Source organism: Phocoena sinus, chromosome 15 (genome assembly GCF_008692025.1).
Source record: "Phocoena sinus isolate mPhoSin1 chromosome 15, mPhoSin1.pri, whole genome shotgun sequence".
NCBI lineage: Eukaryota > Metazoa > Chordata > Mammalia > Artiodactyla > Phocoenidae > Phocoena > Phocoena sinus.
This window is the reverse complement of record NC_045777.1, coordinates 73650708-73675667: the sequence shown is the minus strand read 5'-3', so window position 1 is coordinate 73675667 and position 24960 is coordinate 73650708. Positions and strand designations below refer to the sequence as shown.

Here is a 24960-nt window from a genome sequence, read left to right as displayed (position 1 = left end):
TGCAATATGGGACATGGATGGACCTTAAGGACATTATGCTAAATGAAATAAGCCAGACACAAAAAGACATGTACTGCCTGATTCTACCTCCAGGTGGTACCTAAAAGAGCCAAATTCATAAAATCGAAGATGGGAAACGGAGGTTACCAGGGGCTGGGGAAATGGGAGATAGGGAGTTATTCATCAATAGGCGTAAAGTTTCAGTTAAGCAAGATGAAGAATAATTTCCAGAGATCTGCTGTGCAACACCACCTAGAGTCAACAATCACATACAAAATTTAACAAAAAATTGTTCGGAAGATAAATCTCACGTTGAAAGGATAGATATCACGTTAAGTGTTGTTACCACAATAAAAAAAAAAAAAAAAAACTAAACTAAAAAGAGTGGGGCTTTGGAGCTAGAGGCCTGGATTTGAATCCTGGCTTCCCACTTCAGCTCTGTGATCTCGGGCAAGACACATCTCTGTGCATCAGCTTCCTTTTCGTGTCTCAGGGTAATAGTAATACTTCCCCGCAGGGTACCTGAGAAGATTAAATGTATTGTTCTAGGTGAAGCACTTAGAACAGTGCCTAGCACCGTATTAAGCACTGATTAAGGCTACCTATTATTATTCCCGCTAGACTAGGTTTATTAGACACATTCAAGAAGTAATACATTTTACAGGCTTGCTTAAGGGTACCTTGTACGTAACAGCTGAATACATGTGAGGTGCTACACTTACTCCACTGGGCAGTTAAATCCACATTTAAAAGTGCTTTGTCACTTTTGGTGTATCTTACACTCATTTAAGTCTTGAGCTATTTGACTTTTCATATTTTTACAGCTTCCTATTTCTACTGGGTTGTAAATAGGCTGAAGGCAAAGTCCAGGACATGTGCCTTTTTACAGTCCCACCAGCACTGTTCTATATATGTAGCCTGGACTCCACCTATATTTAGGGCAGAGAATTAATATGGTTTAAAGGAAGACCCTTCCACAGACTACCTCGTCCAGCCCCCTACTGACTGGTTCACTTAAACACACAGAAAGGGCTCAATTCAGAATGAGTCACTCTTATTTACAAAGTACTAAGCGAAAGTTTCCACTTGAAATAGTGACCGTGTGCATCACCCCCTCACTTTCCAAATCAGGAGAAAATGACCAGACTCCTCCTGCATCCCGCCTGTCCACCACCCAGAGCAGATGCCACCAGAATTTCAGGTTATTTCTGACAGACTCTTCTTAGTGCTTAGAGGAGATTCCTCTATATTTAAGAATGCTTACCAGTCTTCTGGCTGCCACTCCAAATCCAAGAAACTAGATTTCTTTCAGCTTCATTGACTTTTTATTAAGGGAACAAGCAATTTTCTTCTGGCAGGGAAACCATGCAGCAGGTGCGTACTTCTGTAGAGGAAATTTAAACCAGATACCTATCCCTGCAGACAACTCATTATTCTTTTAAAGAGGGGCAGGCCTCAGAACCTTCCAAGAGGGTGATTCCACCCCTAGAGGTGGCATTCTGTATTGGCAACCACCAAGAGGTTGCCTGGGAAACCCTGTTCAGAGACAGCTGTGTCACTTTTAAAACAAACTTCTCCCTTTAAGAGCTAATGTGTATTATTACAATTCTGTGTCATGCAGTGGTTTCGAGCTTTTGTTTTTATACTATGAGAATAATTTTTTCCTGTTTTCTGATGACTAAACAACCATGGTATTGTATAAAGTTAGGAAAACTTAGAAAACATTAAAAAGGAAAATTAAAACCATCTGTAATCCCCTAATCCAATGGTAACTACTGATGAGATTTTACTGTATTTCTTTTTTTTCTCTAGCATTGCTTGGGATTTTAAAACAAATTTGGAACTATGCTTAATATTATGCAAGGATAGCTATCTTCATACTTATTCTTTAATTAAAACATCCCCCTCTACACACTTTAAACACTGAATATTTTAAACTTCTGTACTTAGTATTTTATATAAATTTTTGTTTTTAATTATTTTTCTTAGCATAGCTTTATAGAAATAGGATTATTGTGCCAGAAAAGTAAAACGATTTTTAAGGCTCTTGACAACGCAGCCCTGATCTGCTCTTGGCAAATGTTATAATTTGTGCTTTCATCATGGACATTCATAGTCATAAAATGCTATATTTGCTGTAAGGATGTTCACCTTTGCCGATTTGACAAGAAAAACATTAATTCTGTCATTGAATTATTTTCTTTGATTATTAATGAGGTTGAATATTTTCATCTGTTGTCCATTTTTAAGTCTAAATGGTGAAATTGTTCATGTCCTTTGTTGTATTTTAAATGTTTGAATTTTCTTACATTTTCATTGTTTGAAAAAGTACTTAATTTTTTTTCATATTTGTATTGGTAATTTGTCTTTCTTTTCTCCCCCATGGTGATATAATTGACATATCACATTGTGTAAGTTTAAAGGTGTACAACGTGATGATTATAATGGTGATATAATTGACATATCACATTGTGTAGTTTAAGGTGTACAACGTGGATGATTTGATACAATATGAATATTGTGAAATGATTTGATACAATATGAATATTGTGAAATATGTGGTATTTTATGTCTGGCTTCTTTCCCTCACCATAAATGTTTCCAAAGTTATCAATGCTGTAGAATGTATTAGTATTTCATTCTTTTTTATGGGCCAAATAGTATTCCATTGAAATGGATATACCATTTTGTTTATCCATTCATCACCTGATGGGCATTTAGCATTTTTCTACATGATTTTAGATTTTAAAAAATTAAACTTTTTATTTTGAGATCATCACTGATTCACATGTAGGAGTAAGAAATAATAGATCCCTCCAATGGTAATGTCTTGCAATAACTATGGTACAATACCACAACCAGGAAATTTACACTGCAACAATACACTGTTTTTTTACAGATTTCACCAGTTTTGCCTAATATCGTGGTTTAGCTCTAGGCAATTTTTATCACATGTGTACATTTGTGTAATCACCCCTGCAGACAAGACACAGAATCGATTCCACACCAAAGAATCCATTGTGCTGCTCTCTTATCACATTCAGACTCCCTTCTCACCCTATTCTGAATCCCTGTAAACCACTAATCTGTTCCCATCTCTATAACTGTCATTTAAAATTATATATTTTAAAAATTATATGTATAATTGACTCATACAATATGTAACCCCCTGAGATTGTTTTTTTTCCACTCAGTATATATCCTTTGAGATCCATCCAGGAGTTTTAATCGTAGTTCATTCTTTTTATTACTGAATAGTGTTCCATTGTATGAAAGTACCACACTTTGTTTAATCATTCATCTGTTGAAGGATATTTGGATTGTTTCCAGTTTGGAGTTAACATGAATAAAGGCGCGATGAGCATTTGTGTATATGCCTTTGTGTGAATGTAAGTTTTCACTTCTCTGGGATAAAAGTCCAACAATGCAGCTGGTGGGTTGTATGATAATTACATGTTTGGTTTATAAGAAGTTAACTATTTTCCAGAGTAGTTTTACCATATTAGATTTCCATCAGGATTGTATGAGTGATTCACTTTCTCCACATCATTGTCAGCATCTCCTTCTAGGCACCATGGTTTCTGATGAGAAATCCAATGTCATGCAAGTCATTGCTCCGTTATAGGTAATGTGTCCTTGCTAACTACTTTTAAGATTTGTTTGCCTTTAATTTGGAGAAGTTTGTGATGTGTCTTTGCATGGATTTCTTTGGGTTATCTTGTTTGCAGTTCACTCAGCTTCTTGAATCTATAGGTTTATGCCTTTGGCCAAATTTGGTAAACTTTCAGACACTATTTATTTTAATATTTTTTTAGCCATAGACTTCTTCTTCTCTCCTTCTGGGACTCCGATGACAAGAATGCTAGATCTCTCATTATTGTCCCGGAGGCCCCCGAGGCTATCACTTTTTAATTTCAGTCTATTTTGTGTTTAGCAGATTGGGTAATTTCTATTGATCTATCTTCAGTTCACAAATTCATTTCACTGTCATCTCCCTTCTGATATGTAGCCTATCCGTGAGGTTTTGGTTTTTTTAAAAATTTCAGTTGTTGTAGTTTTCAGTTCTAATATTTCCATTTGTTTTTTTTTTTTTTTTTTAAGATTTTATTTATTTATTTATTTATTTGTGCTGGGTCTTGAGGCAGGCAGGCCCCTTAGTTGCGGCTCCAGGGCTCTTAGTTGTGGCTTGCTGGCTCTTTAGTTGTGGCACGTGGGCTCCTTAGTTGTGGCATGTGAACTCTTAGTTGCGGCATGCATGTGGGATCTAGTTCCCCGACCAGGGATCTAACTCGGGCCCCCTGTATTGGAAGCGCGGAGTCTTATCCACTGCGCCACCAGGGAAGTCCCCTTATTTCTTCCTTGTATCTTTGTTTTGCTGGGACTTTCTCATTTGTTTCTCTCCTTCCCCAGTCCTGGATTCAGGCTTTTCTCCAAGGAGCATGCTGAATCAGGGGTGGCCGAGAGGTTTGTCCTCACCCCCAACCCCCTCCCAAATGGCCAGCTAGCTATCAGCCAGATGCACCTTCATGCCCTGGCCCAAGACACCACAGGCATGCACACCCAGCCCCAACCATTCCTGAGTGCCCAGGCCTTGGCTAGAGTGTCCACAGGGTGGGAGCAGGGAGACCAAGAACCTAGCCTGGGGTTTGAGGAGGGGGAGACAGGACTGTGCATGAGTTGGACTCCAAGCCCCCATTAGGCTCCACTGTCCCATCAGGCTTCACTTGAAAGCACAAACTCAAAGATAAAATTTAGAATTCCAAAATGGCAAAGATAGAGCATTAAAGTCCAAGTGCAGGGAACTTCTGGGCACAAGCCCTGTGTATGTTTATTCTTTTGTTTCTCACTCAATTTTGTAATTTTGTTTCATATAAATGCTAAAAGCTCTTGTTACTTATAGGTGATTTATATTTGTTTCTATTGTGAATAAAATTTTCCCATTATAATTTGCTAACTGGCTAGTAATGAGAATATAGAAAAGTCATTTTTTAGTTACTTTTGATGGCTATTTTAGTATTTCTTATCTCACCACTTTAGTAAAATTTAGTAAAGTTTCAGTATCAGTTCTTAGGTTTTCTACATATAAGTCATGTGAAGTAAGTCAGAAAGGGAAAGACAGATACCGTATGCTAACACATATATATGGAATTTAAGAAAAACAAATGTCATGAAGAACCTAGGGGTAAGACAGGAATAAAGACACAGACCTACTAGAGAATGGACTTGAGGATACGGGGAGAGGGAAGGGTAAGCTGGGATAAAGTGAGAGAGTGGCATGGACATATACACACTACCAAACGTAAGGTAGATAGCTAGTGGGAAGCAGCCGCATAGCACAAGGAGATCAGCTCGGTGCTTTGTGACCACCTGGAGGGGTGGGATAGGGAGGCTGGGAGGGAGGGAGACGCAAGAGGGAAGAGATATGGGAACATATGTATATGTATAACTGATTCACTTTGTTATAAAGCAGAAACTAACACACCATTGTAAAGCAATTATACTCCAATAAAGATGTAAAAAAAAAAAAGTCATGTACAAGTAACAGCGATCACTTGAGCACTTAGCATTGCTAGGTACTGTTCTAAGTCATTTAATCCTCACAACCCTTTGAAGCAGGTACCATTATTACCCCCATTTCACAGATGAGGAATGTGAAACATGAGAGGCTTGCCCACGGCCAAAGAGCTAATAAGTAAGTGGCAGAGTCTAAATTCAAAACCAAATCCAAGCCTTTTAGCTGGAGTCCATGTCCTCAAACACCATGCTACAATAACTGTATATTGATTAGATTAACCCCCTTTATTTCTGTCTGAAGACTGAGTGCCTTTCTCTGACTGCATCAGAAAAAGGCTAATTGTAGTGACAGCAAATATCCTTCTCTTGTTCTTAATTTTAATTAATTTAATGTCTGTTTCATTTTTAAGTATGATAATGATGGCTGTGGCTTAAAAGGGAAACCTTTATAACATGAGAATACTAATAATGTATATTTTCCTAACCAAGAAGAACCAAGAATTAACCTATTTGGAAGAGGAATGGATCAGGAAACTTTATTGATAAGGACTTCTGTTCCAAAAGTTTATTCTAATCACATTTATAGTACATAAAATATCAATACTTTCTTGTTGAGAAAACAAACTCTGGCCATAGTACTGATGCTGACTTAAGAGAAATAAGAGTCCAAATATGAAGAACTCAACCAATATGAGATATATACAAAAAAACAGTTCAACGATTTACTTTAAACATAGGTAAGAAGTCTAGAGAAGACAGCTTTTTGGGGAGGCTGATATGCATTTTATTTAACAAACATAATGTACAACGACTAAAAGAACGGTATATTCCCAGGAGAATTAAGAGTGTTTATACCTGGATTAGCACCTAGAAAGTACATAGAAAAGAAAAAAGAGGAAAGCTTTCTACGAAGACCATCTGGGCCCAGGTTTCTATGAGCAGATTCTCCCTGTATTTGATGGTAACTCATTACATTCCAAGTCAGCTTGGCTATCAGCTGACTCAGTTAACTGCTTCATGTCTTCAGTGCTTTAGGACAATAGATGTGTCAACGTGATGGATTTTATATGTTAATTTAAGTAAAGGGTAAAAAGTTTTATACCCACCCCAGTTTTATTCCAAAACTACTGCACTACAGATTTGTGGTACACCATTAGAAACATACTGGAAAAGCAAAGGAAGCTTTCTTAACTGCTTGTGTGATGTGATCTTGTTCAAAAATGGTGCCCTGGGAATTACAGTTTCACAGGTACACTGAGAATCTGTAGAAATCACTGAATGCAAGGAGGATCATAATGGTGTATTTAGGTTATGAAAGGTTCCATTAGGATTAGAAAAGGTTCCACGCTGCTAGGGGCTGTAAAGCCTCACTGAATAAGCTATCAGTTCACGTTATACTGTGCATTTCTTTGGTTACATCATATTACCCACCAGGAGGAAAACTCCTTTGCTTACAAAGTAGATCAGTAGTTCCTAACTGGGGGCAATTCGGTCCCCCAGGAGACATTTGGCAATGTCTGGAGATGATTTTTCACAACTGGGGGTGGGGGTTGCTACTAGCATCTAGTGGGTGTAGAGGCCGGGGACACCGCTAAACACCCTACAATGCGTGGGGCGGCACTCAATCAAAAAAGTCCTCAGGCTCCAAATAGTACTGAGGTTGAGAAATCCTGAAAGAGGCTTATATGATGTGTGTCTGGGTTGTCCATAAAATCAAAATTACACCATGGAGGCAGAAAGGCCCCCCTGCACTTTAAAGCTCAGAGGGATTCCCCGTCAGCTCTCATCTGCAGAGACCTATTCAGTCGTCTTCTGACCCAGACCCAGGGCCACCTCCCTTACCAAGAGCTCAGTAAATATTTGCTGAATGAAAGGAGGAAAGAGGTGCCGAAAGCATGGTTCAGCCTTCAAGTGACAAGTTACTTCAGTAACTTTACATGACCTAAAAAATATCCTCGACCTCAACAGTGTCACATTCTCTGACTGTACAGGACCTCGAAGTTAGGGCTAACACATTGTAACGATGGAGTTAACATTTTAGGGGAGTATGTCTAAATACTTCTAGATTCATTTTAGTGGGGCAAACCAAATAAAATGGTGTTAAAGGCAAACATTCAATATACTTCATTTTAAACTAAAAAAAAAAAAAATTTACACATGAAATGCCATGCACAGCAGACACCATTCCTTTTTTTTACATATTTACAATTTTACATATTTACTTAGCAATATATCTTCTATCTTTACAATTATAAAATTATTTTAAACTGTAGAACAGTGGTACCGTTGTATTTTCTTAAACATACATTTTTGTAGCATTCATTTGTTTTATCCTTTAAAAGGCAATTATTTAACTAAATCCAAAACACACTGAATGCCACAGAGAAAGCACGTAGGAAAATCATGGAGAAAAAACAGATCTGCAGACAAAACTTTCAAACAAGTCTTAAATGAATCTATTCAGTGACTCAAATAAATAGTACTTTTTTTACTAAGTCTCCCCAGACAGGAAAAACAAAACAAAATGAACAAAACAATCCCCACAAACTGTACCTTTAAAAATGCTCTGATATTTATAAGCAATTAAGTTATACTCTAGACCCCAATCAGTGGACTGTAGTAAGGGCTGGCTATAATTTAGGCTCAAATAAATACTATCCATGGAAATTTTCATCATCCTGCATAAACTTGAGGTTGCAATGGTGGAGGAAGTTTATCATTTTCAACATTTTCAGAGTCAATAGACGCTAAAGACTGATTTGGGGGCCTAATTTCAAGCGGGTATTTCTCAACAATGTCTTGAACCTCTTTTGCGATTCCATCCGTCCAATCTATTAGGTCTTTCTCAAGCTTCTTGGCTTCATTCATAATCCTTTCCTGCCGTTCATTCAATTGAGACAGGAGATCCAAATTCTTATACATCTGCTTAACACCTAAGCAAGCATCAGGAGACCAATTCTCAGATTCCTGCTTCCTGGGAGAAGTCTGGCCAGACATGTATCGATCAAAATCTTCCTGACTTAAATTCAAAGATTGAGCGTCTAATTTCTCAATGAAAGCCACGGCACAACACTATAAATATAAAGAAGAGAATGTTATTTATTATAGTTCTATGAGGAAAGCTACAAATATTCAAATAGAACGTTAAAAATCTTTTTATTATGGAGAATTTAAAACAGAATCAAAAGTCGATAAAATAATCTCATGAGCCTCCATGGACTTTCACAGCCACTCATGTTGTTTCCTTTATACTCCCATCTGCAATAATACATTTCTTCCTTAAAAAAAAAAAAAAATTAAATCTAATTGTCATCTCCATCGAGTCTGTCAGAAATTCCGTCCTCTCCTTGGGTTGTTCGCAGGTCCTAGGGTCTTGTACAGAGTGAAATATTTGAAGAGGCACCTTCAGTATTTGTTCTGCAATGGTTATCACAGAGTTTCCTGTGTGGTTCCTTGAGGTCAGAGGCTCTCTGCTTCCCTGCCATGCTGCAGGGCAGAGGAATCCCTGTTGTGGCCAGGAGCTCCACGGCCAAGGATCTGGGGGCCATGCCCCGTAAGGCCCTTTGCTTCTGAGGCCGTGCCAGCTCCACAAGGCCCACCCAGCACACGGCCAGCCACTGAGCATGTCCTCAGGTACTGGTGTGGCACACAGATCTCTGGTCCTCGAAGAGAGATTTTAACATCAAACGGTTAAAAGAATAAGCTTAGAAATCAGACAGCCTGAGTGAATTGCCACCTCTGTCACTTTGACAGCCCGGAGCTGTGTGACCCTAGAAAAGTTACCTTAGCTCTCTGTGGTTTCCGCATCTGTAAAATGGGGGAAATACCACCCAGATGTATTGTGAGAATTAAACAACATAACACATGTAACATGCTTAGCTCACAGGTCTGTAGTAAGCAATGAATAAATGGTAGCAATTATTAGTACAACAAATGCAAATGTTGAGTGACATAGACATGGTAGTTATACTTTCTTAATTAAATTTTTCTACAAGGAGCACATACCATTTTCACACTTTTTAAAAAAAAGCTATTTTCATAAGAAAAACATGCACTATAAACAGGAGAAAATAGGCAGCTCTCAGAATTTCTTCTGAGAAACTCATTCATGGGATCTTACCTTATTATTCATAAAAAAGCGAATCACCTCCTTAAAGAATATTTAGCAAATCTATTTCAACAGACTCATCTGATGATAATGTGCCCGTCTGACCCTTCCCCATGGGCTCACACTATGTGTGTGGAATCGCTGCAGCCCGTTATCTGGAAAGAGGAGGCATCTAAGACGATTCTAACATTCCTGGCTTAGGGGAGTAGATGTGCGGTAATGCCACTAATGGAGATAGTGTATATTGGAAAAGAAAGAAACATTCGATGGGAAAGCAGTTTCAGTTTTGAACAAATTAAATCTGAGGCGCGATAAACAGCTGGGAGTGGAGCTCAGTGTGAGGTCAAAACAGGTGACCTGCGGGTCCTCACTGTACAAGTGACCGGCAGAATTACGACCAAAGGAGACAGTCTAAGGAGAGAGATGCACAGAGGACAGAACCCCAGGGAATAACTCATTCTAGGGCAAGTGGAGGACACGAGGCCTAAGAAGAACCCAGGAAGATGGAGTGGAATTATGGAAGCCAAGGCGCATGAGAAGTTCCAGAAGGAAGGAGTCATGAGGAGTGTTAAAGAAGTGAAGTGAAACTGACAGTTCCCATGAGATTTGGCAACTGGCAGGTTTTTTACTTTTGCCACAGCAGTTCCATTGGGGCAGTGGGAGTAGAAGCCAGACTCTGAGTCAGGCAAGAAGAGGATGAAGAAAGAAGATGCAAACACCGTTAAGGCTGTAGGTCAGGGGGCTGGGAGGCTGCAGAGTGCAGGTGATTCAAGTACCCATCTTTTTTAGACAATTCACCAGAAATGCTTCCTTATGTAACCTGGCCTCCCCTGCTTACCTATCACCCTGTACAACTTCCAGCACAGGAAACAGAGAACACAGGGTGTCTCGAGGCTCAAATTCACTGGCTTGACAATAAATCTAGTCTAAAGCAAACAAGCAGTAGTCCAGCGGTCAGTAAAAGGAAGTATTCTGCCTTATAACTGAGATGTGCATACTTTACTACTGTTCTGCCTAGAGTTAATTAGCACTGTAGAAAAACAATAGCTGAAAATCATTTCACATCCTCTAACCTGATGCTTTCTCAAAATATCTCAGTATTCAGTTTTAAGACGTAACTTGTAAAAATAAAACAAAAAATAAATATTAAGTCTTTTAATAAAGGAATCAGTCCAAGATCTAACTTACTCATGGTTGAAACAACCAACTAAGTGAAAGGCTCTTATACCCAGGAGCCCAGAGGCAAATGCCCAGCAGCAGCAGAGACTCCTCAATGTGGCCGTCATGTGTCCTGTAGGGGAACCACAATGGCTAAGCCCCAGGAGGTGGCATGTGTGCATGGCCTGGTCACATGTGCTCTGTGACAGCAAGCAAGCATCCTCAGCTATGCTGACCCCTCAACTCAGGAGCACTAATGTGTCACAGGCCTGTGAGTGACCTGTCACATCCTTAAAATAAATACCTTCTTGCTTCTTCTCTGCAACACCAAGAAATCAAATACTCACCAGGTTGGTGAAATAGTAGCCATCCTCTCCAGTCATCAATCGGCTTGGGTTGCAGAAGCGGGTGATATACTGGATATTGGACTGAAGGCGTGGGGGGTTGCCCTTCAGAACAATGTAGATGAGAGTGGGTAAGAAGTCATCAGCTGAAGCTGGCTCGTTCTTGGTGACCTTGATGGCATTGAAGATGTGCTTGCTGCACTTGGTGATGCAGGCCAACTTATCCCGGGGCACACGCTTAGAATCCATTTCAATGATATCTGTAAAGGAGAAAAGATGCTGCTTCCAGTGAGGAAGTCATTACATCAAAGAGGCATTGGGATAATCATATTTTATCTACTAAGTTACAGAGGTACCCTCGCTAACCCCTTCTCCACCAGTTAACTTAGTGTATGAAAAACTTAGACTGTAACAACAGTAGATACTAGCTCACGCTTAGGGAACACATGACGATGAGCCAGGCCCTACTCACTGTGCTCTACAAGCATACTTCTCTCCATCCCCAGATTATGCGTGTGCACTATTATTATTAAGGGAACTGAGGTTCAGAAAGGTTCAGTGATTCGCCCCAGATCATACAATAAAAAGGGGCATAGGGGGGATATGAAGTCAAGTCTATCTGACTCTAAAGCCCATTCTTTTAATCATGATGGTACAAGTGTTTATGAGCTCCACAGAGAAATAAGCAGAGTCTCTTTACTGTTTTTTTTCCTCTTAATACATTGTAAAACTCAGTTTAGAAGGCCTCATTTGCATTATGCTTTTTAGAAATGTGGCTACTATATTGATACAAGGCATCTCTGTACTGGATATCAAAGTGCAAGCGGCTGAAATCCATCACATGGAGGTCCATGGTGGCCAGTCCTCGTGGCATGTAAATCTCCAGTAGCAACAAATATCTACAACACCTTTATGACACTTATAACCTGCTGGTTAGCAGAGAGGATGAGCATGGGTATACACTTAACCTCATAAACAATATTTTATTTCTCTCAGAAATATTTCACTGCCCTTAACTACCACTAAGTCCATCTGGTGGGCTCTTATAAGTTCATTCTTTGTCACAAAGACTAGGGGGCAATGAGGAATAATCAAGTACAAACTCAGCACTGTCAGAACAACACAAGAGGAGGGCAGGTGTGTGCCTTTGAAGATGGACACATCGGTTGCAGTCTAGAACATCATGAAAGAAAAGAGCTGAGGCAGCTTAATTTGACACCAATTTCTTGCCATTAGCAGGAATATAAGTTCCAGATTTACATGGGATGGTGGTACATGCCAAAGAGTTCTTTCTGCTCTTAGCTCTCATCCCTGAGGTCAGCTACCTGGGGAAACCCTCACAGGACCACCAGCCATGGAAGACTAATGTGTGTGGAACAGGAACGCTGGACAGTGCAGAGGCCTGATTGTAACTTATTAATATTCCCATTCCCCCACTTACCTGTCTATTGTATGAATGATATAATTTTTGTTTTATTGTTTAGTTCCTTTAATCTTTTAATTCTGGGTTGTAATTATTGTTACTATGTCTCAGTCTATTTCTTTTTCCTTTTCTATTTAAAGAGAACTTATTACCAAAAAGATCTGGGGAAATGTATATTTTTTATACCATTTTCATCCAATTTAGCCTTCTGCCTTTTACTGTTGGTTTTCATTCTCTATTTCAAACATTTAACCATTTTCTCATCAATCTTTATTCTTTAAGTTTTAAAATGAATGAAATGTGAATTACAGGCATACATCATGTTATTGCGCTTCACAGATATTGTGCTTTTTAAAGATTGAAGGTTTGTGGCAACCTGCGTCAAGCAAGTCTCTCAGCACCATTTTTCCAACAGCATGTGCTCATTTCATGTCTCTGTGTCACATTTTTGTAATTCTTGCATATTTCAAACATTTTCATTACTATTATATTTGCTATCATGATCTGTGATCTTTGATGTTATCATAGTAACTGCTTTGGCATTTTTAGCAATAAAGTATTTTTTAATTAAGGTATGTATATAGTTTTTTAAGACATAGTGCTATTGCATACTGAATAGACTACAGTATAGTGTAAACATAACTTTTATATGCACTGGGAAACCAAAAAATTCGTGTGACTCACTTTATTGCGATATTTGCTTTATTGCAGTGGTCGGAAACCGTACCCGCAATACCTCCGAGGCCTATCTGTACTTTTTATCTGGATGCATGTGTAGCTGCCACTGCCAAGGAGCAGGGCCAGTAGTGTAAAAAGGAAGGGAACAGAAGGAAAAGGAAGGAGAATAAAGGGGAAAACCCAAGGGATTTCTCCCACACTCTTCATCTTGTTGTGAACACCACCCTTCCTAAGTATCCTTTAGCCTGAGAGAAGTTTCTTTTTGCTTCTGGATCGCCCACTCCAATGAGCAGCTCCATGATTTGCACTGCGCTAAAGTCTAAACTAGGAGACATGGGAAGAAAAGTAAACAAAACAGGAAACTCACCACTGTATTAGTTGTTCCTCTAGTAATGACCTTCCCTCTTCCCAATCTACCTGCTATTATTTACTTTTCAGAGTCCTCAGATACTGCTTTGCACCTTCTGTTCAGGGCTTTTAATTAGTATGAAAGATAGGGTTGAGTGTGGGTACTCTATCTTAGCAGATGTCCAGGCTTATCTTTAATGGGGTTTTGAAAAAGTAGGCTGTACTTCTAGGTCAGTCAACCTGGGCACTACTGACATCTGGACTGGATAATTCTGTTGTAGTGGACTGTCCTGTGCACTGCAGGATATTTAGTAGCATCCGGGGGTTCCACTCACTAGAAGACAGAGGTCAACAGAAATGGCAAAGGCCTCAACTCAGTGTATTTATAAACAAAACTGACAGTACTGATTAGTAGCACACAGGACAATTTGGAGAAATTTCACTGATTATCTCCATATTTAAGACCGTTGTTACAGACTGTCCTTTCTAAGGCTGACAAGTTTAGAGTAGGAAGAAAGTGATCATATAAACTTTGGTCCTCAGAGACAGAATGTGTCTGCACTTGGATTGGCAAGAAGAGGGGGCTAAGATGAGAGAGTGAGAAGGCTTTTAAAATTTTGTGGCTGTACTTTTACTATCAAAAGATCTCTTGAAACACCATCTTAGATGCCTCAAAAGTTCCACCTCTCAAATTCTTTTTTAACATCTTTATTGGAGTATAGTTGCTTTACAATGGTGTGTTAGTTTCAGCTGTATAACAAAGTGAATCAGCTATACGTGTACATATATCCCCATATCTCCTTCCTCTTGCGTCTCCCTCCCCCCCATCTCCCTCCCACCCTCCAAGCTTTGTGACCACCTAGAGGGGTCACAAAGCATGGAACTCATCTCCCTGTGGTATGCAGCTGCTTCCCACTAGCTATCTATTTTACGTTTGCTGGTGTATATATGTCCATGCCACTCTCTCACTTCGTCTCAGCTTACCCTTCCCCCTCCCCATGTCCTCAAGTCCATTCTCTACGTCTGCGTCTTTATTCCTGTCCTGCCCCTAGGTTCTTCAGAACCATTTTTTTGGGAAAACTTAAGTACAAGTTTCAGGCTTCATCTTTGATCTCTTACGGATGTTCCCTGAGCAAAAGGTGGGGTTGGAGGTGGGTCTTGACCCAAAGTAGTCATTCATGGGACCCATGAGTAGCCTAGAAGAAAAGCTCTGAACAACAAAGTGGACAGTATTTAGTGAGGCCAATTAAACTCTACAAAGGGAAATACAGAAAATAATTCATTTCTTAATGAGAGCTGAAATGCAAAGACGTACAAAGAGAAGCAGAACCTGAGAAAGTGGAAGAATCATGTTAACCAGGAGATAATTCAGTCCCTAGAGGGGCCTTGAAGCTAAGTTTCTGTGACAGCCTCACCTCCCTTCCAACCCTGAGAGTATCTTAAACAACCCCCCCCCCCCACCATTTCTTCCCATAACTTGAGTCTCTGGTTCTGAAAACCAGTGGAGGCTACTTAATGGCGCGCCTCCAGCATGGCTAACATCAGCTGGCCCACTCTCCTTCCCAGCAGAATTTCATTAACAATCTCTAAAGCATCAAGTCTTTCCAACTCTTCTCCTTAATTAAGAAGTTGGGCAAGTTGGATGTCTTCTCCATTAGGAGGTTTTTTTTTTCTGGTTTTTTTTTTAAACTTTTGTGTTGCACTTCTGCTGGATTATTCCTATGAATAAGAAACAGAAACCTTATTAGATGCCTGGACCTGTCCAGAATGTCAGAGCCAAATCGATTTAGGGCACTTCATTTACTTCTTGAACAAACCAGAAAAGTAATTCAAAGCACATCTCTGATGAACAACTAATTAGAGGCATCATTTTTTTTTAAACTTTATGATCTTGTCATAGACAAAGATTTCTTAGATTTCTTAAAAAATACACACACACACACACACACACACACACACACACACACACATACAAATATATATATTTTTAAATTTAGTTGTGCTGGGTCTTAGTTGCGGCTCACTGGCTCCTTAGTGGCGGCTTGTGGGCTCCTTAGTTGTGGCATGCGAACTCTTAGCTGCAGCATGCATGTGGCATCTAGATCCCCGACCAGGGATCGAACCTGGGAGGGCAGAGTCTTAACCACTGCGCCACCAGTGAAGTCCCTAGAGGCATCATTTTAATATATAATTCTAGCTTGGGCATGACCCTACCTCACCAATTCCACCTCTCAAAATTATTTTGAATATATAAATGCAACTGAGTTTTAAGAAATTTACCCTAGCTGTATTTGGCTTTAGTTCAATGCTCAAGAAATAAGTCATGGAAAATGAAGGGGGAAAGTGGTTTACCTGCCAATCTGCATGCTTCAAATTCATAAAACTAACACTCTTAAATCACTTTTACCACATTCCAACATAGCTTTGGCAGTTTGCATTTTAAAAGTACTTTAGGAACACTGTCTTTTTACTCACTGAAATAAGTATAGATTTATAAAGCCAAATGCTAACTTCAAGGGAAAAGCATCCAAATATAAAAGCTCTCAGTTTCACTGACCTGTAATTGCTTTCACCACCATATCAGACACTTCTGGAATTTCTTCATTAACAGGGACACAAAGCATCTGAGGTGTAACCCAGTGCAGGGCTCTACCGAGAGAGAGAAAGAGAGAGACAGTGAAAAAAAGTTCCAAGGATGGACTGTAAGCAATTACCTTGCCATTTCCTCAGTTAAGGGAATGGAGATGGGGCACCCCTGACTAATCAGGCAATCCTAGGCACACACACATGCTAGGAGCTCAGCTGACGTGCCGAAGTAACTGGAATCCTAAAACAAGGCTTCTCTTCTGCACTTATCACAAGAAAGCAGAAGACAATTTTTACCAGCTGAAATGAGATTATACTATGATTGAAAAGCACTTGATACTTGAATGAGGATCTGAGAAGCCTCTGCTGCTCCCTGGCCTTACTGTTGCCTTTTCGGCTCTGCCCTCGACTTCTGAGGCACACCAGAGCCTGAGTAAGAGGTCAACAAGCATGTGTCACCTCTGCCTGAATCACTGACATTCCTAGTCACATGCTACCTTTGCTCCAGAGATTCTGCTGCTGACCCTCACCACTTGCTTGACTAACACTCTCATCCTGCACCTCAGTCCAAAGCCCACCTAGTTACTTCTGGCTCTGTCTTCCATCTTCCCAAGATCAACTCCTCACTTCTGGTGAGACATCATCAAGTATAAAGCTACCAATTACCAGCCCCGCTGTCTGGGAACCCCATTTGCGATTCCTAGGCCCCTCTCCTCCAGAAGCACCTCATCATGCTCAGGCTTGGCCCTGTTCCCACATGTAGACGGCCTCTTTCCTCAGTGTTTTGCTGCCATTGGAATGCAGAGCACTGGGGCTCACTCTTCTGGCCATGGAAGAGTGGGTGCTTTGCGAAGTGTTAGCAACCCAGTGGTAGTGGAAAGATGCGACTGGAGGAACGGCTGAATCAAATCACAAGCACCCGTGGTAGGAATGAGGAGAAACGACACACACTGCCCTGATATGGATACTCACAGCTTCCTGCCTGACAAGATAGTTAGTGCAGTGAAATGAGAAAACAATGAAATTTCCTCCTGTTCCTTGGAGATTTGGGGGATTTAAACAGTCTCACATATCAAACACGGCTCTTATCTAAAGCTGCCTGGATTCAAATGAATAAGCAAGATGGTGACTTAAGCCTTTTCATCCTGTCAATTTACCACATTCCTTTTCTTTCTGACACCACAAAGGAGTTTATATGCTAAGGATGGCAGGTACCTAAGCTGTTACTTGCTCTGAAGGTTTGAAACTCAAGTGTCCTGTTTTCCTGCAATGCGTTCTTCCAACAGGAGGTAGTAAATAAATAACAACAAGAAAAAGCAGAACAATCAGCTACCTGATCCTTTTTTGAATAGCGAGATCTTTCTTCTCATCATCAGTAGTTTCTGGACAGAACACATATTTATAGAGACGAGTCATGATGTACTTTTCAATCTGATCCATTATCTTCTCAACTCTTTCTGGAGGCACTGAAATATCCAAATGGATATTTGAATGAAGGATGAACATTTAAAATTAAAAGTATGTTTTCACAGTACTTTCAATGTAGCAGAAAACTAATTTACCAGAAATACATTAAATATACTCAGAAACAAAAGTATAAGATGTTACATTAAAAAGTACCCTTTAAAAAATTACCTCAACTTTTGGGGCTGCCTTTCATAGAACCCCTACTTCTAACTTAAACTGTGTGGCAGGACCTAACAGTTGTACACCCTGCCAAGTGGGAAGACCTCAGCATGGGTCATTCCCTATTGCTACATTAGAAAAGCACATGAAATTCCCAAGACTGATGAATGCTGGCAAGACTCACCCTTTCATTTTTCTGAGGTTTCCTATGAAACCTTAGGGGTTGCTCTGAGGTATACATATAGGGCAGATTTCTCAGATATACATGTACGCTAAGTACACACTAAAATCTACATCAATGCAAGTCAAATTCAAGAAGAATCCCTAAAAACCTAAAGCACGGCCAGCGGTTCTCAATTTCTTTCCTGCCCCAACTCACATGAGGAACACATGGCCGTGAATAATGACTCATCAAGATGGCAATTCCAAGATGGGGGTTTCATTTAGAAGCCTCCCAAGGGGTTTTAATCTGTCCCTATCCCTAATGAAATTATTAAACATTGCTCAAGAAATTATCCAATTGCTTAATTATCTTGGAATGATATACATGGTGGTATTCAAAGACACTGTTAAGTATAACACCAGCTACCTGAATGTCAGTGGAGTAATTTACAGAACAGAGCAGGCAAAACAACCAAGCCTTTTGAGAAAGAGGGAAACTGCTAAGAGACTCAGCAGTAGGCCCTATGCAACTACCAGCAATCCCTCAAAGGCAGGCTAACAAGGTATTACCTTTTCCACGAGTCTGCATTCTCTCAGCCACATTCTGGTAAAAATCCTGAGTACACTCTGACTGTTCCTCAATGCTTAAATCCTGAAACAAAGGGACAAAGAGTCTGCTTAGTAGCTGAAGAAAGATCACGAGGAAAGCTCTAAATTTTACAAAACCCACTCCTTGAACTAATCTCAAAAGTACTTACAAATTAAATTAATGCTGCAGGGGAGAAAAGCCTGTCCATTAACATTATTTACAACATTCCATGACCTCTCACTTCTTTTTGCTGTATATACACATTTTTATATGGGTACAATGCATATTTTGATAATTTGCATGTTTATGTACATTTTGATTTATCTAATCTACTTAACCATCTGATGGCTTTATAATATTCCATTATATTAACCGATTTATTTAACCACTTCTACCACTGTGTACTTGTGTTCTTTCCCTTTTTTTGCTAATTATATATTGCAGCTATTAACAACTATGCGAAGACTGTTTCTTTTAGGTTATTTCTCTGTGATTCATTTTCAAAAGCGGCATTAACAGCTTAGTAAGTCTGGACAACTTTACAGCTCTAAACATCCATTGCTTCAGAAACTCCAAGTACAGTCATTAGCCATGTAGGTGTGCTTGTTTCTCCACAGCCCCTCTAACACTGGGCTTTATCATTTTTATTTGGTTTTACTGATTTTATAGGTGTAACACAAATATATATATTCACATATACTTTCTTCCAAAAAATATCGGAAGTCTATATAAAAGATAAACACAGTTCAGCACAATAACACAGAAAATGATAAACAAAACAAAACATGGAGAGAAACAGAAACAGAAAGTAGAGCCAAGAAAGATAACACAAAAATGTATTCCTTGAAGATACAGAAGTTAGCAAAAAGTCAGCCCATAAATTTGTCTCTAACTAAACTTTCTAGCAATCATCACTAAGATGAAAAGAGTCACATAACTGAGTGTCCAAAATGTAAAAGCAAACTAATTCTTCAGGTGAAATTCTGACACCCAAATCAGGAATTTCTCCAAGGGTTCTCATAGATTTCACCACAGATGGGCATGAATATGGCCCAAGACAAATTCCACAGGACTGCTTCTCACAGACCACCTCTGCACAGGCCAATGACACGGGCCAATAAAGCCCTGATGAAGCACGCAGACCCTGATGCTTTGGCTACCTTAGAAAAGATGCCTTGGGGTGAGGGACAGTGACCAAACCTTGCCTATCTGCCTTCACAATGTCTCTCCCGTCGAACCTTCCCTGGTTTGGGTCCTCATTATCTCTCACCTGGAGTTCAGCTGCTCTCCCCACATTTGATCTTTCTCTTCTCAACTGACCATCTTATCTTATGATCTGGTCCCCACTTACCCTACCAGGTTATCTACTGTTGAGAATCTGCATTTAGTTTTCCCGCCTCTCTAACACTGTGAAATTATTCTCTGTCCAGATGACTTTTTTTTTTTTTTTTTCGGTACACGGGCCTCTGACTGTTGTGTCCTCTCCCGTTGTGGAGCACAGGCTCCAGACGCGCAGGCTCAGTGGCCATGGCTCACGGGCCTAGCCGCTCCGCGGCACGTGGGATCTTCCTGGACCAGGGCACGAACCTGTGTCCCCTGCATCAGCAGGCGGACTCTCAACCACTGCGCCACCAGGGAAGCCCAGTCCAGATGACTTTTACTCCTCTCCAATCCTCCAACAGCTGCCCAAGGAAGTTCCACAGTACCTCCTTTAAGGCTCAGTCCACATCTTGCCTCCTCTAAGAAGATGCCCTCCATTCCCTCAGTCAAAATAACTTGGCAGGCCTCACAGTACTCAGAGCGCTCTGTGACCACCCTGACTGCACACTTGTTACTGCCTGAATGTTTTCTAATACCGTTAAACCTTTCTCTGGTCATTAAGAACAATTCTTCAACAGCTGAATTTAGCTCCTCTCTGTAGGTGAAACAAATCTTAATCTGCTTTCTTCTAAGTTTTTTCCTGCTTAGCTCTTTTATTTGGCTGGCATGTAAGGTTCAAAGTATGAAAAACAGACCTTAAATAATCTGCATACAAACTTCCCTTTTTCAGCGGCAATTAGTAAAAAGCAATCCTGTTCCCCTTTGTTTTCCAATTCTCATATAATTTGCTCCTGAGAAACTGAATTTATTTCTGGAATCCCTAGTTTATTTCACTGCTCTCTTTCTCTCTACATATTGAATATATATATATGAAAATCATATGTAGTTGTGGTAACTTTCATTTTAGTATATTTTGAAGTCTGCTACATTTAGAAACCTTCCCTCACAAACCCTTGCTTCCTTCTTTTTCTAGAATAAACAATGTAACATTGTAATTTAATATTTTAAGTGTTCATATTGACCTGCAAAGTATTTGTAAGTTTATCTTTTTGTTTTCCTCAGCTAGATCCAAGATAAAATTGAGAAACAGTCTTTTAATTCTTTGAATGAGCCTCTAACTTTCTATATTAGATTAAGTTATTATTTAATATTTAATCTTTTTATTGCTATTGTCTTTAAAAATTGCTATTTTTTAAAAAATGTGCTAGGCTCTTCAGCTTTTTATCTCTGGCATCTTGTACTATAACTAAATTTTGTGGATTTATCTCACCATGTTGCTAAACTTATACCCCTATTAGTATTCTGTTTTCCCTCGGATTTTCCGGTAAGATTATTTTTCCCCAATTTCTGGAAAATGATATTTCTATCCATTCTAAAAACATTTACTACATGGTTAATAGACTTGCCAGCCACTGTACAAGACAATAATATAAAAAATATTAAAATTCTCAGAGGGCATTCAGGTTCAACAGGAAGATTGAATGCACATAATTCAGTACTTTCTGCAATGGATTATCTATTTAGGTAGCTGGCTACCTTGCATTTGCACCAAACTGTAACACTAAGAACACACTTCATTCTTGTGATTATTACTAGTACTTACTTCTAACCAGAAACCGTGACCTCCTTTTAAAGGCCTAAATGGCTTGTTTTACAGGTGGCAATGGATCACCTATTCCTACACCAGTTCCACACAATCACTAATTTTGTTACAATTCAGAAAACTCCTTTTTATATCTCTATTTCTCTTGCAGATTTACACTTCAGTCCAGTGTTTAATTCGTAATGTGAACTCCCTTGCCACTCTGTCCTCTTTTCCTGCTTTAGATTATTTGGAGGACTTACCACTGTTATATATTATAAATTAGTTTATTGTCTATCTCCTCCACTAAAATGTCAGCTCCATGAGGGCACTGTTCACTACTGCACCCTTGGTGCCTACAATAGAGCCAGGCAGAGTGCTCAACACTAGTTGAATGAAAGAAAGAATGAAAGTGGCCATTTACTACTGTTCCACCCTTTATAATATTGTAAAGATGTGGGGAGACAATTCTACATAGACCTCTCCTATTTCTACACATCTTGTGAGGAGAGACACTGACTGCCTTTGTTCTGCACCCTTTTCAAGGATAGCTGTATAGCAGACAGGACTGGAAGACAGAGGTAGAGCCTCCCTTAAGTGAAAAGGGTAGATTGTTTACTGTCTAGTATAATAATGTTTCTCTCTGGGGCAAAGTCAGGCAAGCTCATGGCCCTATAAAAGATCCTCTTCTCTATTATAACTTACTGCATGTGCAGGCATTACCTGGTCTTCTTTGCACTGCCCTGTGGGAATTGATATGTAGGGAATTGGTACAAATGCTGATATACTCTGGTTATTGCTAGTGCCTTAATAAACTGGCCTCTTTTTTTTCTGACCCAGGAGGCTTGCGTCTTCTGCCAGTATCCATGAAACTATGGCAGGCTAACTTAACTTGCAAGGAGAGTACATCTCAGATCCTTCCAAGTTCTTGCCAAAGGAGCTAAGTGATATGATTGTAGGTTTGTGCTGGTAAATTCTTTTAAAGGTTTTCTTCATAGTTTTCTAAGAAAAAACACAGTCTAGCAGTGTAAATGAACCCTTTTCTTTAAGTATTCTCTAATACTTTCTTTAAGTATTCTCTAGCCAATGCCTGGGATCATCTTTTCTATAATGTCTGTGTAAAGCCATTTTATTTTTTTTCCTAAAAAACTTTTTCTTTGTAGTGTAAAAGTTTGACAAGTGGGTATATTCCTTTGAATATTCCGAGAGGTTCTCTGTATTCTTTCTTAACTGTATGGCTGAAATCTTTTCTTCCACCTCCATTTTGAAAATCTTTGACTATTTCCTTAATTATGTTTTCTGTGTATTTCATCTTTAGAAACTGGATCTCCATGATCTGTTTTCTGGATTAATTTTCTTTTGTACTACACTTAACTGTTTGATCTATTTAGGTTTTAACTTTAATGTTCTTTTTTTTTTTTTGTATTGCTACTTTCTGCTGCCTTCAATAATTTTTTTTAGGAAACTAAACACATTAGGGCTTTATTCCTCCTAAATAAAACTTAAAATTAAACATTAACATTTAAAGTACGACAAGCATGCAGTCCTCAGATTTTAAGATAGTCCACCTTATCAGGGAATATACCTTGAGGTCATGTAGAATACATGCTTCTGCTCTCCTAACAGTAATTACATAGCAGGGGAAACTACTCTTTGCACACACATATGGTTTAGAATTGTAAATCTATTTTAAAATATAGGAGAACACCTAACTTTTTACTTATTTTGGGGAAGAGAAGATATAGCCATATTTTAAAGTATTATATTTTCTTTCTCCTCATTCAGGTTTAGAAAACAGTTTTTCAGGAGAATTAATATCAGAAAAACTTTAAGTATATAATATAATCAATACCAGACTTGTACAGAATGAATGGCTGGGAAAAGAACACTGAAATCAGCAAAAGGTCTTAACATTGTGCTTGACTGCTTCCTGCGCAAGGAAAAAGAGCATATTTGAACTACTACTAATAAAGAAATCATGTTTTAAAAAACAGCATTGAAAAACCCAGAAAGTTCATTTATTAAAAAGCTTTAATTGCAAAAATATCCAATAAATTAAAGGGTCTGAATTTTGAGGCAGCAGAGGGTTACAAAGGTTATACTTTTAAAAAATGGGGCAAAAGCTACACTTTCAGAACAGGGGAAAATGTATGTGAGGGATTTATCAACAATTAGCAAGGACAGGATTTAAACAGTTTGGGCAGCAAAAGAGTTTCTCTAGGAGTCTTATTTACTTTGATTTAACTGTGGTCTGTGTGTTTTGAAAATATTTTCATATGAATAATTTGTGGAAAATATTTTTTTACCAAGTCAGGGAGCTTATTAAGTTAGAAAATATGGTTTTCAAGTTATGATGGGAAGGTGAACATCTAGCTGGGTCTACATAATGTTTTAAAATTACCCTGGGCACATACAGTTTTTTCGTCCAAATGACAAAGAAATCTAGACATTCTTCATTTCACTGGTGACCATATACATCCCTGAGTCCATGGCCACTCTTAAACCTATTTGAAGCTTGGTTCTCACAGTGAGATTCTTAAATTCTAGTTATGTAAACTAATATGTAACAATAATAAGTTTAAAAAACAAACCTTGTAAAATTCTTCTTTAGCTTCTTCTTAGCACCCCACTCCCTCCCCCACCTTCTCATTTTCTCAATAAAATTTAAATTCTTGCTGTGGTAACTTCAAAGAAGAAAAAAGTAGCTGATGACAACTATATGTTCAACATAAATGAATTCTGTGCTAATGATGTCACTGCCTGTCTTGTGTGTAATAGAAATATCTCTTAAAGAATGTGAAAAGGGACTACAAGGGACTGTTAAGCAGCTAATGAGATTAATCAAAAAGAAAAAGGGTAAAAAATAAACCCTTGGGCTTCCCTGGTGGCACAGTGGTTGAGAGTCCGCCTGCCGATGCAGGGGACACGGGTTCGTGCCCTGGTCCGGGAAGATCCCACATGCCGCGGAGCGGCTGGGCCCGTGAGCCATGGCCGCTGAGCCTGCGTGTCCGGAGCAACTGGAGAGGCCACAACAGTGAGAGGCCCGCTTCCGCAAAATAAATAAATAAATAAATAAACCCTTCAGCTTCTGAAGAGTCTTAGCAAACAACATTAGTTGAAAAGTCAAGCGTTACATGCAATACTGCAATGTGTGTGGATTATGTAGGTGCTGAATGAAATTTCAGCCAAAAGAGATACCTTCTGGGAATGAGGAAATTAAAAAAAAAAAAATCTCGGTAGAGATATTAAATGTTTCCTGATAAAGATAAAATGGCTGAAAAAAATTTAATGCAATTCTGAAAATACTTAATTTTCTAGACTTGACCCGTATGTGGTAAAAAGGTTGCTCACCACTGGGCATACACTAGGACTGGAGAAAAAAGGAATGAAGAGGAAAAAGATGTGGGCAAGAGTGGTTCATTGTTGAAATTATGGGTTAGAAAGTACAGGTCAAAGACACATGTGTGGAAGACACAAGGTGTTATCCAAGTGACCTTGGACAAGTCACTTATCCTCTCTGGC

At 39.2% G+C, this 24960-nt stretch overlaps 1 protein-coding gene across 4 annotated transcripts in view; it reads right to left on the bottom strand.

Annotated features, from left to right (window-relative positions):
* Positions 1-6023: 6023 nt before the first annotated feature.
* Positions 6024-24960, bottom strand: part of RABGEF1 (RAB guanine nucleotide exchange factor 1) — a 64546-nt gene continuing 45609 nt past the window's right edge. For 2 of the 4 annotated variants that reach the window (XM_032605437.1, XM_032605439.1), the window contains 5 exons: positions 18518-18599; positions 17493-17625; positions 16131-16222; positions 11128-11384; positions 6024-8586 (listed from right to left, as the gene is read on the bottom strand). In XM_032605437.1, coding sequence (XP_032461328.1) covers positions 8188-8586; positions 11128-11384; positions 16131-16222; positions 17493-17625; positions 18518-18599 — 963 coding nt within the window. In that variant the 3' untranslated portion in view covers positions 6024-8187. The remainder of the gene's footprint in view (positions 8587-11127; positions 11385-16130; positions 16223-17492; positions 17626-18517; positions 18600-24960) is intronic. The other 2 variants (XM_032605438.1, XM_032605436.1) reach the window with 1 other exon arrangement.